Source organism: Emys orbicularis, chromosome 9, assembly GCF_028017835.1.
Source record: "Emys orbicularis isolate rEmyOrb1 chromosome 9, rEmyOrb1.hap1, whole genome shotgun sequence".
Classification (NCBI taxonomy): domain Eukaryota; kingdom Metazoa; phylum Chordata; order Testudines; family Emydidae; genus Emys; species Emys orbicularis.
In genome coordinates this window covers 64,269,658-64,288,263 of record NC_088691.1, presented here as the reverse complement: position 1 = coordinate 64,288,263, position 18,606 = coordinate 64,269,658, and the positions used below count along the sequence as shown (strand labels likewise).

At 43.1% G+C, this 18,606-nt stretch overlaps 1 protein-coding gene across 1 annotated transcript; it reads right to left on the bottom strand.

Annotated features, from left to right (window-relative positions):
• Window positions 1-72: 72 nt before the first annotated feature.
• Window positions 73-11,225, bottom strand: MRPS22 (mitochondrial ribosomal protein S22). The gene is made up of 8 exons (XM_065410887.1): window positions 11,096-11,225; window positions 9,459-9,622; window positions 6,784-6,948; window positions 6,090-6,233; window positions 5,436-5,519; window positions 3,129-3,274; window positions 592-691; window positions 73-285 (listed from the first exon to the last, which is right to left on the bottom strand). Exons 1-8 carry the CDS (start codon window positions 11,223-11,225, stop codon window positions 193-195), a joined length of 1,026 nt encoding a protein of 341 aa, XP_065266959.1. The 3' UTR covers window positions 73-192.
• Between the last annotated feature and the right edge of the window lie 7,381 nt (window positions 11,226-18,606).

Sequence of the window (18,606 nt, the reverse complement as noted above, 5' to 3'; positions counted from 1 at the left end):
AAACTAATTTGCATTACCCTACTGATTCCTTGGTAGCTACAGTTTGCTATTTTATGAAGAGTCCAAACCACATACCTCAGTCACTTGTTTATTTTAGAGTTTTATACAGCATTAGCAACATTTTGTACTTCTCACATGTTAACATGATGGAATGCTTGAATGTTAACACTTATTAAATAAGCTCTTTTTATTTCACAAAGCTGCTGAATTAGCCAGTGCTTCTTGATAAGCCTGAAGAGCCAACTCTATATATCCTACCTTCTTTGATTCTGTTTTCATGAACACCTGTTAAAGACAACAGCTATTAAAATGGTGACACAGGGTACAGAATAATTTATTGTACAATTTCTGATGTATAGAATGAGAATATTCCTTGTGGCATCTCAGCATAACAATTTTAACAAAGTAAGTGGTAAGTCAGGTGTAGTGACTTCTTATACATTCCTGCTAAATGTTTATACACTCATATTTGCTTGTTAAAGAGAGTTCCTTAAAGAACTAAAAGAGGCTTTGTGGCTAGCTATAAAAGTAGGTATCAATGTGAACCTCACCTTTCCATTATTCTATCCAAAGTAGAAAAGTGTACTATACCTTGATTAAATCTACTCCATAAGCTTCCTGTTCTTTTGCTGATTCACAGTCAGGATGGAGCATATGATAGAGGTTGATTAAACATGTAGCATCATCCATTCTAAAAACAAGTTAAGACTCATTTCTCAGTTCTTTTTGGAAATATCGTATGAAAGTACACCTCTACCTCAATAGAACACAAATTCGGATATAACGCGGTAAAGCAGTGCTCGGGGTAGGGCAGGGCTGTGCACTCTGGTGGATCAAAGCAAGTTCAATGTAACGCCATTTCACCTATAACACGGTAAGATTTTTTGGCTCCCGAGTACAGCGTTATATCGAGGTAGAGGTGTATGTAGGTACACCAGCCCATAACTAAGATCCAAGCAAAAATTTGAACACATCTCCACAGTATCACATCTTGGCAGTCTTTATGCTATATGCAGAATAAGAATGCTAAGAGACGCTGACTAAGGGTGCAGAGAAGCTGACCCATGCTATGTCTTGTTTAAGGCCTGTGCTATTAGTCCCTCCCTAGCATATGTTTCAAAATACACAATGGCTCTGTATTCTGCCAAAAAGGGAATATTTATCTTCACCAATCCTGGAGTATAAAATGGCTAACAATCCAGCCAGTTTCCAGAGCTTTTTCTGATCTAATGTTAGTTTCCCTACTAAAAATAACATTGACTCATCTCCCAAAATTTAACTTAAAAGCAAATGAGAATTAATCATTTTATCTACATTTAGGACTACTTATCACCTCTCAAAAAAGCAGCAAAAAGGGAAGACAGTTTTTCAGTAACTAGAGTTCTTCAAATAGATTCCCTTTAAATATTTTCCAGTCCTACATAATTGATTTTAAGCCTCACACACTTCTGAACCTTTTAAAAAAAGGGTCATATTTTCCCCTGAGATGAATTTCAGTGAATGTGGTAGCCACTATCACAAGAATCCCATCTCCCATTTAAAACTAGGATTTTAGATTTTATAGGGTACAACACACTCTCCAGTTCCCAGTTTTACTTGTCCATTAAAATCAAGTATCAGTCATGACATATGTCTCATCTATTTAAGAACATTTATCAGCTATCCCTGGTCTTGCACTAACATTTCCATCAAGGTTGTTTTGGAGCTATTAAAGATTGATTTGTAAATTTAAAAAGTGTATTAATTAGTTACTTAAAACCCATACAGTAGTCTAGTGGTAGCTGAAACTGCTCTGCTGGAATAATTTTTTTTTCTGGTGTTCAAGAAAGTGGCTGGGATGAGACATTTAGTGCAGGTGCTCTTACACAAGTAAAGTACCTCACTAAGGCCCTGGAAACTCCAGGGCAAAAACCACCAACTGCCCAAAAAGTCAGTCATTGTATACATACTCAAATTGGGGAAATAAGGACTAATGATACAGTAACTCCTCCCTTAAAGTTGTCCTGGTTAACATTTCATTCCTGATCAATGAGAGAACATGCTCCCTTATAACCTTGTTTGGCAGCCAACTGCTTTGTCCACTGCTTGCAGAAAGAGCAGCCTGTTGGAGCTAGCTGATGGGGGCTTGGAATCAGGATGGATGTGCAGCCGCCTATCAATTGCTGGCAGTTCAGCTGTCCCTCCCCCCACTGCCATAACATGTGCTGCTGCTGTCCTCTGCCTTGGAGCTGCTCCCAGGAGCCTCCTGCTTACTGTGCAGGGGGGAGGAAGATGGGGCTAATGTCAGGGTGTCCCCCTGACTCCCGCTTACCCCATCTCCATACAGCTGAGGGGAGGAGGAGGCATGACAGGGCTCAGGATGGAGGGAGCATGCTGGCAGGAAGTGCTGTCTCAACTTGCTGATCTACTTAAAAAGGCAATGTACTTAGAGTGGGGTCAGCATACTTAAAAGGGCAATGCACCTCTCTCTCACATACAGGGTGAGTGTCTGTCTGCCCTGCTGTCTCCCCTCCCTCCATTTGTGCTGCCTTGTAGAGTGAGAGGCTACATTAACAACGTGTTAACCCTTTATACTCAGTCATTTGTCTGGTGAAAAAAAATTCCCTGGAACCTACCCCCCCCCCCCCCCCCATTTACATTATTTCTTATGGGGAAATTAGATTCGCTTAACATTGTTTCGCTTAAAGTCGCATTTTTCAGGAACATAACTACAACATTAAGCGAGGAGTTACTGTATTTCATTTTCACCCTGTCCTCCTAAAGTAGAAAGCCAATCCTAAAATTCCACTTAAAATCATGAAGTGATCAGTTTACAAAATATATATGTAATTTAAGATTGAGTCTTAACACTCCACTGAGTTAAAATGTGCTAAAGGTTATAAAAAAATAAAAATAAATCATAATTGCAGTTTAAGTTAAATTCTGCAGGAACTAAGAGGTACAGATCAGTATTGGCTCAATACAACCCATAACTTTTTTGCATGTATATCCATTCGCATAAGCCAAAAAAATCACAGCAAAAAAATTTTGCAGTAGGTATTTTCATGACTATTTGAAATCAGATTTGATTTTAACTGTGTTTTTATGCTAGGGAAACAAAGCAAAGCTAGTGTCCAAACAGCACTTACAAATTTCTCTGGATCATATCGATTAATAAGCCATCTGTCTTCTTCCTATTTACCAGATACCACACCATTCCTCCAAAGTGTCTTGTTGAACGTAGAAGATGATATTTGGCATGTTTATCAATGTCCTCATATGTCTGATGATGAACCTACCCAGAAGAGATTTTAGTTTACAATCCTGATAATCTCCAAATCTTGCTAAACTGCCAGAAGAATTAAAGATTTACCTTTGCAACACCTGCAAAGGTCTAGAACAGTGCTGACAGCACACAGATGGCCTCAAAGCAATGTCAAACCTAGGTTATTGTATGTAAAAATCTTAATTTTAGACAACAGCACATCACACTGGGATATCCCAATTCTAGGGGGTAAATTAGAGGGAAATACAGTCACAGCTAACATACTTTCATTATTGTGGGGAAATGTTAGTCTGAAGCCTTCAGTCTACTCCTTAGCTATGCTCAAGTGACAGGATCTACACACTAAGCTTTAAGGAGGAAAAAAGAAAGCAGGAAGGAAGCAGAAGATGTATGCTTGTCATATATCCATGCAAGGAACCAGCAGAGCACCTGCAGTCTCAGACGTCAAAGCTTCAATAGATGCTGTGAGGTAAAATGTGTTAATACTTTGATTTTTTTTTTTTTTTTTTTAGAAGTCTCAATTTGCCTTTTCAACAATATCTACTTAAACTTATTTTTCACACTATATCCCAGTTTGAACAATAAAAACAGACAATTGCGCTTTGGTTTGTAAATCAGTTTCACTTTCAAGTTCTGACATAGCAGGAAGCTTCAGTGTTTGGGTTCTGGGAATGGTTTAACATGGATTTCAAGGAACTACTGCTGTAGTAAGATGCTATTCAGCATAAGTAAGGGTGACAATCAGGCTCAAAATGACTAATCTGATGGTAGAGTATAGGAAAGGTTATTAAGAAGGGAAACAAACTTTGCTAAATATGGAACTATGTTCTCGTACATTTTCAATGAATGCTAAGAAGTTTTACAACTATATCGTGCACTTGAATTAAGAATACAGGTTCCAAGAGTTAAACAAAATGGATAGGTAGGAAATTAAATTCTTCTTTATTCCAACTAGGAGTTACTGAGCACTTGGCAATTTTGAAAATCAGGCCACCGGCATGGCTTAAAGTTAGGAACTAATCTTTATAAATCTTAGCTTGTAACCCTAAATAATTTCAAGTAGTTAGTACTAACAAAAGTACCATTTACTTTTTTCACTTGGAATCTTAAGGTCAATATGTGTCTGCTCCAGTCAAATTTTGTAAACATAAGACAACTCTACTCATTTGAGTAGTCTTACTGAAGTCAATGGGACTATCTATATAAGTAAAATTACACACATGCCTAACTGTATGCAGGAGAATATTTCTTAATGTTAAGAACAGTATAAAATTAAAAACATCCATATTTCAAAGCTTATATTTTTGCTGGTTCATTGCTCACTAACTTATATTTTCCCAGAAAATTTTTGTAGCTACTCTTATCACTATAAGAAGTTAAGAGATTTTTAGTTGGCTTACTTTGTGTAATTGATAGCACTGTACAGAATCTGTTTGTATGGGTCTTTCACATAGCCACAACAGAGAGAAAAATATTGACAAAGAGCCTATAGCTGGGGTAAATGTAGTATCTGAAGCCATTTTTAACGCATTACATTCACTAGATATCAAGTTGGTAGTGTCCCTTTAACTTACCAGAATTTTGTACACATTATACAGTTTTGTATGTGTTCACTAAAGTTGAATTTATTTTGAAATGGTAAACATAAAATAATAAAAATAATTAATGGAGATATCCCATCTCCTAGAACTGGAAGGGACCTTGAAAGGTCATCGAGTCCAGCCCCCTGCCTTCACTAGCAGGACCAAGTACTGATTTTTGCCCCAGATCCCTAAGTGGCCCCCTCAAGGATTGAACTCACAACCCTGGGTTTAGCAGGCCAATGCTCAAACCACTGAGCTATCCCTCCCCCCCCCACATCTTGTATAGCAGTGTTACAAAAAAAGGAACAGTTGCATAGATAATTTACGAAGTGAAAATATAGAATAAGAGGTAGATACAATTGGACAGTGATTTTCTTTTGTTTTCATAACATGCTGGTCTCATAGAAAAACACATTAAAAGAGCCTTACATTTTCCAGCTGCATTTTTATATCTATGGAGCTATTAAAAGGCAATATGATTTTTCAATAGCTATGGTCCACAGAGAATTCATACTCTCATACAAATGAAAACCTACAAGTTGTCATTGGCATTAGCCTTCCTATTAGAAATAATAAAATTTACTTACTCTGATATAGTTAGCTGAATCTGGCTCAAACTGTGCAATACACAGGTTAAGTACATCTTCATGACGGTCCTCACGAAACACAGTCTAAAAAGATAGTTGTAATTCAGGAATAAATTTTATATTACCCCTTATTCTAAAATGAAGAAATTAAACAGCCAGTACGTTTCTATTTTAGGTAATGACACCTCTCAGGAAATGTCAACAGGTACAAGGCCAAGAATGACAAGCCACCTGAGTGCAATAATTGCCCTTAGATTCCTTACTGCAGTAATGAAATGAAATATATAAAACAAAATTTATTTGCCAGAAGCCACATTGCATTTTCAGCTTCAGGTCAGGCACGTAGTCTTATCAATACACACAGTAGTTAAGTGTGGACCTGTAACATAGACAACTCATTCCATCTGATTCATAAATTTACACTCTGGTAGTCAGGAACAAACAAATTTTGTGCAGATGAAAGTGAGCTATGCTGATAAGTATCTTTAGACAAGACTAACTGCATGCACACTACAGGTTTCTAAACCAGTATCACTGAACTGGTACATAAAACAGGCCTTTGCAACACAGTTTTAAACTTTCAATTTCAGTATCACACTATACCAGAAGAGCAGCACAAGTGTTGAATCTCCACAAAGCCAAAAACAAAATTACCATAAGGTTTTCATCCTTGAATATTGGTGGTGGAACAAGTTTACGTCCCTCTCTCGGGAAATACACCTGAATCATCCTGTCCCGTTCTTCCCAGGTGGCCTTACGTAACACACCACTTGTTTCTCTAACTACAATGAAACGCTCCTGAAATCAAGGGGGGAAAAAAAATTTTTTGCACATTTTATCACCATATTTTTCTTAATTTTTCCCTTAGTATTCAGAGGTGAGGTGGGGGAAATCTGGCTGGGAAAAATCCTCCTGCACAGCAGCTCAGGATAAGCAGAAATGCTAGAAAAGGGCTTTCCTGTTCACAACTGTAAACTTGTCCAATGTCGTTCATATTTATGCTTGTTAGTCATGTTCTAGAAATGGAAAAAACTAGTAACAACAAGGGAAATTCACTGAACACTTACTGAATAATTGCAAATATCTGGCTTTCTTCTGAACACCCAAAAATGAGATCTCACTCCCCTCCTTTCCTTTCAAGAGAAATTCCTGCATTACAGCATCAGAATGTAATTTTTAGTTCTGCTGGCAATAAATGTTTCCTCATAATTTTGTACTGTACTTACCTGAGGTTGAACTGCGATAACATATTTTATTGAAACCCAAGCCTGTTCCTTTGAAGTTACAAGTAAAAATAAGGTAAATAGTCAAGAAGCTCTTTTGCAGAATATACTAGTGAGTTACTCACACGGTGTGGAGTGCTGTAAGTTATATCTGTAAACACGTATTTGACAGTTTCAGTTCCTTCCAGGATCCTGTCTTCTGCTAACACATCATCAATTGGCTCTCGCTCACTCAGAACGGGGGGCATTTTTAATAGTTCTTTAGCTTCCTCAATGGCTTTTCTTGTGGCCTAAAAAAAGAAAATCCAATCACTTTACAGTGAAATATCACACTGTGTTGGAGAGTCATTCAGCACAGGGAAGAACATGTTTAAAAAATAAACTTCCCTCAACTTTTACTACATTGAAATGTATTCCGGAGAGAGAGACAGGCTGGCTAAAATACTATGCATGCGTTTCTTTGTGGACAATAGATTCAAAGAGAATACTGAATGTGTTGATGTCACCTAATTTATTTCAGCTAAGTCCCTAGATAGATTTCTAACCAAGGTGCATTATAACATCACCACATGCTTAGGAGAGACCAAGGATAGTGGTAGTAATAAAACAGGCTTAAGTTAGGAATCTCAACCATCCAGAGGTTCAGCCAGGGAACAGATAAGACACTGCGGACAAAAAACTTCCAGGATTTTAGGTAGTTTGGACATGAAACAAACATACATAGAAAACACACACACACACACACAGAGCATCAAAGAAAAAAAATGAAGTTTAATTTAAAAAAATCATCATTCTAGAGCAGGGGTTGGCAACCTACGGCACGCGTGCCAAACATGGCACGCAAGCTGATTCTGAGTGGCACACAGCTCCCTGCCGCGGTCCCGGCCACCAGCCCCACTCAGCCCCCCCACCCACCACTCTCCCCTGCGGGGGCAGGAGGCAGAAGCTTGGTTCTGCAGGAGCCAAGCTTCCCCCCTCCCCCGCTTCTTCCCCCTGTGTGGTGCTTTCCTGCCCCGCCTCCTCTCCTTCCCTGGCCAATCAGCTGATGGCCCTAGCGAGGGGGAGGGGGAAGAGCGGCAGCGTGCACACGGCTCCGTAGAGGAGGCAGAGAGAGGTAGGGACGGAGCCTGGGGGAAGGGGGTGGAACAGGGCATATCCCTTCCAGCCCCCTGCCCTGAACCCCCCCACCCCAACACACACCCAGCTTTCTGCCCTGCACCCCCACAGCCCCAGCCCTCTGCCCTGAACCCCCCCCACTCCAACACAGACCCAGCCTTCTGCCCTGCACCCCCCCAGCCCTCTAACCTGACCCTTGAACGCCCACACACACTCAGCCCTCTGCCCTGCACCCCCCCACCCCAACACACACCCAGCCTTCTGCCCTGCACCCCCCACAGCCCACAGCCCTCTGACCTGACCCTTGAACCCCCCCACACCCCCAGCCTTCTGCCCTGCACCCCCACACACCCCCAGCCCTCTGCCCTGACCGTTGAACGCCCACACACACTCAGCCCTCTGCCCTGCACCCCCCCACCCCAACACACACCCAGCCTTCTGCCCTGCACCCCCCACAGCCCCCAGCCCTCTGACCTGACCCTTGAACCCCCCCCACACCCTGAGCCTTCTGCCCTGCACCCCCACACACCCCCAGCCCTCACCGTTGAAACCCCCTCCCACACACAGCCTTCTACCCTGCACCCCTCCCACACCCCAGCCCTCTGCCCTGACCCCTGAAACACCCCCCCCACCCCCTCCAGGCCTGGGGTCCCGGCCATAGGCCCTGCTCAGCCCGCTGCCGGCCTAGGTGAACAGAACCCCAGGCTGGCAGTGAGCTGAGCAGGCTGGTGGCGTAAGATCAGCATTTTAATTTAATTTTAAATGACGCTTCTTAAACATTTTGAAAACCTTGTTTACTTTACATACAATAGTTTAGTTATACAATATAGACTTATAGAAAGAGACTTTCTAAAAATGTTAAAATGTATTACCAGCACGCGAAACCTTAAATTAGAGTGAATAAATGAAGACTCGGCACACCACTTCTGAAAGGTTGCCTACCCCTGTTCTAGAGGAACAGAACTATATGCAGTTTACTCCCTTCCATATACAATAAACCAAAACCTAAGAGAAAAGGAGAGAAACTTCAGGGTAAAATATCGTCTGAGATACTTAAAAGGACATCACTAAATTGAAATCCAGTCAATTAAAAAAGTTAAAAGCATTTTTGGTACTACAATACATCTGTGCCCAAGTTGCCATGCCTTTTTTCTGTTAGTTTACTGTAGGTTTCATTTTCATTTAAAAAAAAATGTATTTCAACCTGCAGTTATGCTGAATCTCAACTTTTGCACAGGCATCAACCTACTACAGCCTTTTACTAAACAAAGACAGACTGCTAAGGACATAACTGGTAAGAACAAAAGTCAGGAGTTTGATTAGATTTGGTACTGAATTTCAGAGACATTAAACAGATTTAAAAAAATGTTTAAAGTTGTGTTTTCCTGGTAACATTTTGCATTAATCTTTTGAAAAGTGTATGCCTACTGACATTCAACTCCCCACACACAAGAAAGTAATCAAAGAAATAGACCGTCACTTAGAGTACCAGTAAAATATATATTATTAATAAAATGGGATGGAATGGTGTAGTAGTGGACAGAATTTCAAATATATTTTAGATAATGTTTAATATAGGTCTGACAGTATGACAGCTGTGTTCATTAAAATATACAAGAGTTTATCTGTTGTAAACCTTTTGATTAAACAAATATCTTTTTTTTTTTTTTAAATGGCATCATACCTCTGCTAGTTGTTTTTCTGTCATTAACTTGTAAGTGGGTGGCTTAAGCTCCTGTTTAATGGGACTAAAAACCTTCTGTAAATCCAACCCTGTCATCTTAGAGAGTAAACTCTGAACCAGTTCATCCATAAAACAAGGCTTTGTGACATCTGACTTTTTTTTGTCTGAAAGAGATTTATAAAAATTAGATTATTTTCTTTTGCTTAGACTAACATCCAATAGACTCAAAGGTCTGAATACCAGACCTGTGTAGTTTAGGCATATGCCAGCCAAGAATGAAACAGACCAAGAAGTGAAGTGTGCAAGTGACAAGTTCCTTCAATACTTTCAAAATACAAGGCATTAGTCTAGAGCAGTGGTTCCCAAACTTTAACAACCTGTGAACCCCTTTCACTAAAATGTCAAGACTCACAAACCCCCTCCTAAAAATGAATATATCCAGGGATTTTCTCCTTTACCTGAGTATAAATTATAAAAGTAGTGATCTTGGAAATATAAAATTTGTTTTTATGACATGCTTATTACACACTATTTATTATTAATTATTATTCATCATTACAGTATTTTATTACATTATGAAAACGGCAACACTCTTCCAAGATCTCATTTTCCTTTCGTAGCTTGTATCACTTTGAATAAGCCTGTTATAAGAAGGCTCCCATGTTTCATCAAGGAGTATCAGATGTGAAACAGTATGAAGGTATTTAAGAAGACAACTTGAAGAGTTCCTCCTACACAAGCATTCAGGTCTTGAGCAGTCCAGGCAAACAACGCATGTTACAACAAAGCTTAAACTTATTGTTTTTAAAATTATTATGAAGAACACTAGCTGCCTATTTAATTTTAAAAACAGCAAAAAATATCCACTTCCCTTTCCATTTCTTATAAGGAGTCTTGAAGTTTAAATCTCAGTGTGACAGATATGCTTGCTTTGATCTGCTTAGCTCTTGGAAGTCCAGGGGCTCTGGGCTGCTGGCCCTATGGGGTCCCTATGGACAGCTCTGTCCGCCATTAGGAAATTTTTTCCCGAGAACCCCTGTAACATTTTGTGGAACCCGTTTGGGAACCACTGCTCTAGAGGGTAAAACTCCAAAACATACTGACTGTTCGCAAGTTAGGTGGTGCTCAGGAACGAACCACTTTGGAGCATTTTCAGATCTAAAACATATTGAGTTTGTGTTTAGAGTATCCAGTTCCACCCAATGTCTCCAAGCGTTCAGAAGATGAAGGGGTGCATAGGTGCTGGAACTAGTGCTGCCACACCCCCGGGGCTTGAAGTGGTTTCCATCATGTATAGGGTTTACAGTTTGGTTCAATGGCTCTCAGCACCCCCACTGTACAAATTGTTCCAGCACCCTTGACGGGGTGGCACAGCTCTGTCACTGTAGGCTCTCCACGGCTCTCCAGAGTCAGCCTGCACTAGCGAGCCAGGGCTTTCCCACCCAGGGCGGGGACTTGGCTGTTGCCCGAGGTCCAAGAGCCCAAGCGGACGTGGACGGAGGCGAGGTTCGACGAGCTCGCAGCCCTCACCCCGGCGCAGGACGCGGGGCTGCGCCAATACACCCACCAGCTCGCTTCCCGCCTCGCTCCGTGTCCCTCCCTCAGGCCAGGGGCTCGCGGCGCGCCCGGCAACCTACCGGCCTCCGAGCCCGCGTCCTGGCCGTACCCACGGCTCCCCAACAGGGCTCGCCCTGGGCGCTGCAGCCCGAGGGGAGCTGCCGCGCGGCGCCACAGACACCGCCACCTGGGCGCTCCAAGAGCCGCCATGCTGGCGCGCTAGTCAGTCCGCCACGCCCCCACAAAGCGGCTTCCGGGTGACCGCGCTAGGCATGCTGGGACGTGTAGTCCCTGGGACACACCCCCAGCACTGGGCCCCAAGGCGATGGCGGGAGGGGAAGAGCCTGAGAGGGGGCGGGTCAGTGTCTGCCATGGGAGACTGCCAGAGGCGGAGCCATTGAGAATATTAATATTCATTGAGGTCAGTTTCCTAAGGCCAGATAGGTGTCTTTGGGAGGGTGGAGGCAGCCGTAGAGATGCACTAGACATGCAATGTTTGGGAGAAGGGGGAACCTCTGGATTGGAATGAAAAGTCCAAATTTTGGAAGTTTCCTGAGGGGGGGAGAAAGTGGATTCCAGGTCAGAGCAGTGGCTGAAATGCAATAGACAAATAATTCAGCCACAACAAATAAATAGATTTCTAAATGAGAAGTCATTTTGAAATGAAAAAATCAAAACATGCCCTTTCGAGACAGTTGACTTATTGCAACTCTTATTTTTAAAAATTTATCAAAACAAAATTTGGTCAAACAGACACATTCTCATGGAGTGTTTTCATTTTGATGAATTGATGTTGTCCAATGGAAAAATGTTTTGACAGAAAATTTTCGACCAGCTCTAAGCAGCAGTTTACTTCTGTCTGCTATGTCAGTCATTAGGCTGATCACTGCTGGTTGTTTCTCCCCATGCTTCGTTCTGCAGTTTTGGGAGCTGGGCCTTCTATATAAACTAGTATCAAAAGTAAGTGTGTAAGATATATTTTCTGAAAACACAACAAAAAGCCCCCAATCCCTTGTGGGGAGTGAGGGCACTAGCCGGAAAGGGGTTAATGAGAAAGTGTGTGCTCAATCAGACCTGCTCTGCTATACCTGTGAGAGATGATAAGCCTGGCAAGAGGGGACTGAATGCAGGAAAGCTCTGTGCAGTGATGGTTGGTTTAGAAAAGGAATGAACCTTTGGTGTAGTTCCACTAGAAAGAAAGCCTAGCTAGGTTTCAGTAGACATCCAGAGACTACCTGAAAGAGAGCCTGGCTGGGGCCAGGATCTTTCTAACTGCTCTTAGATTCCAGAATCTTCTGGGGGTTGGGGACTGGTAGATAGGCCTGGTGCAGGACTTTTATGCTTGCTTTGTTCTCTATTACTAGTCTGTTTTTCCTCTGGGATCTATGGAGATATGAACCTAGGAAGGGGCTATGGGAAAAACCTAGAGACAGACTAAAGTAAGAGGTAGCCCCAGAGGGCTTGACTAGACAGACCTTAGCTACTTGCTACAGGGTCCCTGGGCTGAAAGCTAGAGTAAAGGAAGGGCTTGGGTTCCCCCACATGTGCCCCGAGGAAGGTGGCCTGAAGATCCTTTTGCAGGTCTGGGCTCAGGCTGAAGACTTAATGTGAGACTGATGGATTCTTGTTCTGTAGGACTCTGTTACCCCTGAAGGGGTGGAACTGTATGTGACGTAGCTGGAGGACTGAATCACAAGAAGTAGTACACCACTGCAGGGCTGCAGCTGGAAGAGAAGACCCTGCTATGCCATGCCCAGCCATGATGGGTTGTGCTGGCCGGTGAGTCACACTTCTACACCTTGTATCCCTAATAACATCATACTTACAGAAACTTGTTTGTGGCAGAGCCTGTGGACTCATCAGATGCAGATAGGGTGACCAGACAGCAAATGTGAAAAATCGGGACGGGGGTGGGGGGTAATAGGAGTCTATATAAGATAAAGACCAAAAAATCAGGACTGTCCCTATAAAATCGGGACATCTGGTCACCCTAGATGCAGAAAAGAAAAAGTAACTAAAATAACCAACATCCTGGGGTTGGTTCTTAAGATAATGTTATTTAGCACAGGTTCTCTTTTGACTAGCTGGTATGGACCACTGGCTAAATGGGTTGGTAGCTTATTGTCAAAGCAGGAATTACAGTAGTGCTAGTGTAACCATTGGGTGAGCTAGAGTTCACTTCATTTCCCATCTCCAGTGCCTTAAGAAAACCCCCCAACTCCCATAGAAAGTAGTTGGAGACCTGGAGTTCAGTCTCTAGTGATTTTCAGCAAGGATTGCACAGGGTCAACCTTCCCACATTCAAGTCCCAAAAGGAACTAAAATGAATTTATTTAAATAACTTTGTTTCTTTATCATAAGATTTTATAATCTAATTTTTACAGCATGACATGGGTATTTTATAATCCACAGACATTACCTTCACAGTTATACATAAACAAAGAAAACAAATTAAAATCTGAACAGTTCAGTCCCCACAGAAATACAGTGAGAAAAAAATGAAAGTTCCCAAAAGCTTAGGTTTTGTTCATCTAAGTCTCAGTTAGAGGCCTTCATCACCAAATCTATACAGTCTGCTGAGTCTAAAACAATATCTTCCCTCCACTTGCTTGTAGGAATCTTCAGTTGGAATCCATGCAGACTCTTCCTCTGCTGAAATCATTGCTAGCCAGTCAGCTAACTGATTAACCGAACACTCAGTTAAGTGTATAGATTTAAAGAAAACCCTGTTACAAGAAAATACAAAACTGAGATTAGCAAAATATAAATGACTCTTTCCCCATTACTACATTTAAAGAAAAGTTGGTGACTCATCAGACTAGTTGAGACAATTTAACTAGAACAGTTTGGCTAAAATCAAAACATTCAAAGCAAACAATTAAAAAATAAGTTATTTTCCCCTCCCAATTTCCCCTTGCTATAATTAGCATTGCCCATGCTTCCCTGTTAGAGGGTAACAATATCACTAACCTGCTGCAAAATGCTTCAGAGTTAGGGACAACAGCCTGCTTTCTGCTCCTGGGCTCAGCTTCTCCTTATGGCCTCCATGCAGCCCATGTATTTAGTCTTTAGAAAGATAAAGTAATAAATGCCAAACATATTTAAAAACAAATAACATTGTATCCCTCAGTAATATGAAATTTACAGAACTCTTTATGTGGCAGATCCTGTCTCCTAGAGGCATAATTGGCTGGAGAATTAAAAGACATGAAACAGCGAAAAACTGTTAAAACATGTGTGTTGTTTTCATTTTAATACAACCAGCATCCTGTGACTTACACAAAATGTTATTTGAATGTTATTCTCCCACTGGTTTGATGGGTTGCTGTCTCTTGTTGGCATCATGTCACAGCAGGAATTACATCATCTCAGAGAGGGGAGGGGGAAGAAAAAGGGACATTATGTTTTTAATAGTATGCTTACAGTAGGTGTAATGGCAGAGTCTGTTTCATGATTGGCAGGCTGATGAGTTTAGGTAGGTAAAAGAAAAGGAGAGAGAAGACAAAACATGGATTTTATTGTCACAAAGTAATCCATGTTCTACAAATCCTACCTTATTCCTAAAGAATTGGACTTGGCATAGTTTTCACCTTGGGTAGCTGCTTGGTCATCTTATGCTGTGGCCTCTTGTTGTCTTGGCATCTTAACTATGTGTGACAAAGAAGAATGTGAGTATCCATAAAAATTATAAATATCTAAAAGTACGGTCTTCTTTCTTAATTTCATACTTAAATGACCAAGCTAGAGCCACTGTCTGTCTACTTTTCTGGCTTATGTAGTGGAGTGTTTCAGAGGAAAAATGAAAATAGGAGATTAAATTTACAGGTTTTTGTTATTAATTTATATTCTACTATACATCATATTTGTGGAACGTGTAATATGGTACAATTTCCATCTGACTAGCTGGTTTGGTGCCTTCCTTGTTGTCTAAGTTTGTCTTCTGAGTTTGACCATGTATCAGAGAAGAAAATATGAGGTGGTATTCATAAAATTAAGAAGGGACTATTACTTTAACCACTTTATTTCCCTCTTTACATCATATGTTAGGGGTGCAGTCTCTCTACTAGATGGTCGGTTCTTTGTCTAGCATATTAAATATTACGATCTAGTAGAAAAAAATCAAAATATGTATGTTAATAGGTCTTAACATTATTTCCTTTAAAATATAATTATTGACCAACTTTAAAAGTTCTGCAGCACTGGTTTCTATCTTATGGAGTAGAGCTGGTTGCTCTGATTTTTTTCTACTGTTTTTCTTTTCGGAGCCTCAGAGTTTCTCTACATTTCACCAGCTGGTGATCATCAGAGTGCACTGCACTGTGTCCATGTCTGCTTCCGCCCAACATGTCCCCCAAAACACTGCTATACTAGAGCAATTAAAAATACATATGGACATAAAACTGGACCTTAATGTCCATAGAGAAATGTCTAACTGCCTTTTATCTTTAGGCCCCAATCCACGATCAAAATACATGCACTTCTGGGAGCAGAGTACAGACAAGTTTGTGCTGTCTAGAGTGTGGGCTCTTGCACATCTCATTCAATTTTTAAAAAAAACCAAGTCCTACACTAAGGGTATGTCTACACTACGAAATTAGGTCGAATTTATAGAAGCCGGTTTTATAGAAATCAGTTGTATACAGCCGATTGTGTGTGTCCCCACATAAAATGCTCTAAGTGCATTAAGTCGGCGGACCGCGTCCACAGTACCGAGGCTAGCGTCGACTTCCGGAGCGTTGCACTGTGGGTAGCTATCCCATAGTTCCCGCAGTCTCCGCCGCCCATTGGAATTCTGGGTTGAGATCCCAATGCCTGAATGATGCAAAACAGTGTCGCGGGGGGTTCTGGGTACATGTCGTCAGGCACCTCCCCCTCCGTCAGAGCAACGGTAGACAATCGATTCGCGCCTTTTTACCTGGGTTACCTGTGCAGACAACATACCACGGCAAGCATGGAGCCCGCTCAGCTCAGCTCACCGTCACCATATGTCCTCTGGGTGCCGGCAGACGTGGTACTGCATTGCTACACAGCAGCAGCTAATTGCCTTTTGGCAGTAGACGGTGCAGTATGACTGGTAGCCTTCATCGGCAATCTGGGTGCTGGCAGACGTGGGGCTGGCAGACGTGGGGCTGCATTGCACACAGCAGCAGCCCCTTGCCTTTTGGTAGAAGATGGTATATTACGATTGGTATCTGTCGTCATTGTACTGCAGTGGCTGTCAATCATGGGCACCTGGGCAGACATGCTCAGTCCTATCGAACTGTCTTGACGATGATGGCTATCAGTCGTAGTATGCTATTTTCTACCAAGCGCCCAGTATTTTCTGCCAAGCACCCAGAAGATGCCGAGGGCTATCAGTCATGCTGCACCGTCTGCTGCCAGCTTAAGATGTAAAAAATAGATTTGTTCTGTATTCATTTGCTTCCCCCTCCCTCCGTGAAATCAACGGCCTGCTAAACCCAGGGTTTTGAGTTCAATCTTTGGGGGGGGGGCATTCTGTGTGACAGTTGTTTGTGTTTCTCCCTGATGCACAGCCACCTTTGTTGATTTTAATTCCCTGTACCTGTACGCCATGTCGTCACTCGCCCCTCCCTCCCTCCCTCCGTCCGTCAGATACTAGTTTCGCGCCTTTTTTCAGACCAGACGCCATAGCACTGGGATCATGGAGCCCGCTCAGATCACCACGGCAATTATGAGCACTATGAACACCATGCGCATTGTCCTGGAGTATATGTAGAGCCAGGACATGCCAAAGCAAAACCAGGACCAGCCGAGGAGGTGATTGCAGCACGGCGACGAGAGTGATGAGGAAATTGACATGGACATAGACCTCTCACAAGGCACAGGCCCCAGCAATGTGCAAATCATGGTGTTACTGGGGCAGGTTCATGCCGTGGAACGCCGATTCTGGGCCCGGGAAACAAGCACAGACTGGTGGGACCGCATCGTGATGCAGGTGTGGGACGATTCCCAGTGGCTGCGAAACTTTCGCATGCGTAAGGGCACTTTCATGGAACTTTGTGACTTGCTTTCCCCTGCCCTGAAGCGCCAGAATACCAGGATGAGAGCAGCCCTCACAGTTGAGAAGCGAGTGGCGATAGCCCTGTGGAAGCTTGCAACGCCAGACAGCTACCGGTCAGTCGGGAATCAATTTGGAGTGGGCAAATCTACTGTGGGGGCTGCTGTGATCCAAGTTGCCAGGGCAATGAAAGACCTGCTGATATCAAGGGTAGTGACTCTGGGAAACGTGCAGGCCATAGTGGATGGCTTTGCTGCAATGGGATTCCCAAACTGTGGTGGGGCGATAGACGGAACCCATATCCCTATCTTGGCACCGGAGCACCAAGCCACCGAGTACATAAACCGCAAGGGGTACTTTTCAATGCTGCTGCAAGCCCTGGTGGATCACAAGGGACTTTTCACCAACATCAACGTGGGATGGCCGGGAAAGGTACATGATGCTCGCGTCTTCAGGCACTCTGGTCTGTTTCGAAAGCTGGAGGAAGGGACTTTGTTCCCGGACCAGAAAATAACCGTTGGGGATGTTGAAATGCCTATCGTGATCCTTGGGGACCCAGCCTACCCCTTAATGCCATGGCTCATGAAGCCGTACACAGGCAGCCTGGACAGTAGTCAGGACCTGTTCAACTACAGGCTGAGCAAGTGCCGAATGGTGGTGGAATGTGCATTTGGACGTTTAAAAGCGCACTGGCGCAGCTTACTGACTCGCTCAGACCTCAGCGAAAAGAATATCCCCATTGTTATTGCTGCTTGCTGTGCGCTCCACAATATCTGTGAGAGTAAGGGGGAGACATTTATGGCGGGATGGGAGGTTGAGGCAAATCGCCTGGCCGCTGATTACGCGCAGCCAGACACCAGGGCGGTTAGAAGAGCACAGCAGGGCGCGGTGCGCATCAGAGAAGCTTTGAAAACGAGTTTTGTGACTGGCCAGGCTACGGTGTGAAACTTCTGTTTGTTTCTCCTTGATGAACCCTCCGCCTCCCCCCCCCACCCGGTTTACTCTACTTCCCTGTAAACCAACCATCCCACCCTCCCCTCCCCCCTTCGAGCACCGCTTGCAGAGGCAACAAAGTCATTGTTACTTCACATTCATGCATTCTTTATTAATTCATCACACAACTAGGGGGATAATTGCCAAGGTAGCCCGGGATGGGTGTGGGAGGAGGGAAGGAAAAGGACACACTGCAGTTTAAAACTTTAACTCTTACTGAAGGCCAGCCTTCTGATGCTCGGGCAATCATCTGGGGTGGAGTGACTGGGTGGCCGGAGGCCCCCCCACCATGTTCTTGGGCGTCTGGGTGAGGAGGCTATGGAACTTGGGGAGGAGGGCTGTTGGTTACACAGGGGCTGTAGCGGCGGTCTCTGTTCCTGCTGCCTTTCCTGCAGCTCAACCATACGCTGGAGCATATCAGTTTGATGCCCCAGCAGCCGGAGCATCGACTCTTGCCTTCTGTCTGCAAGCTGACGCCACCTATCATCTTCAGCCCGCCACTTGCTCTGTTCATCCCGCGATTCATCCCGCCACCTCTCCTCTCATTCATACTGTGCTTTTCTGTAGTCTGACATTGAC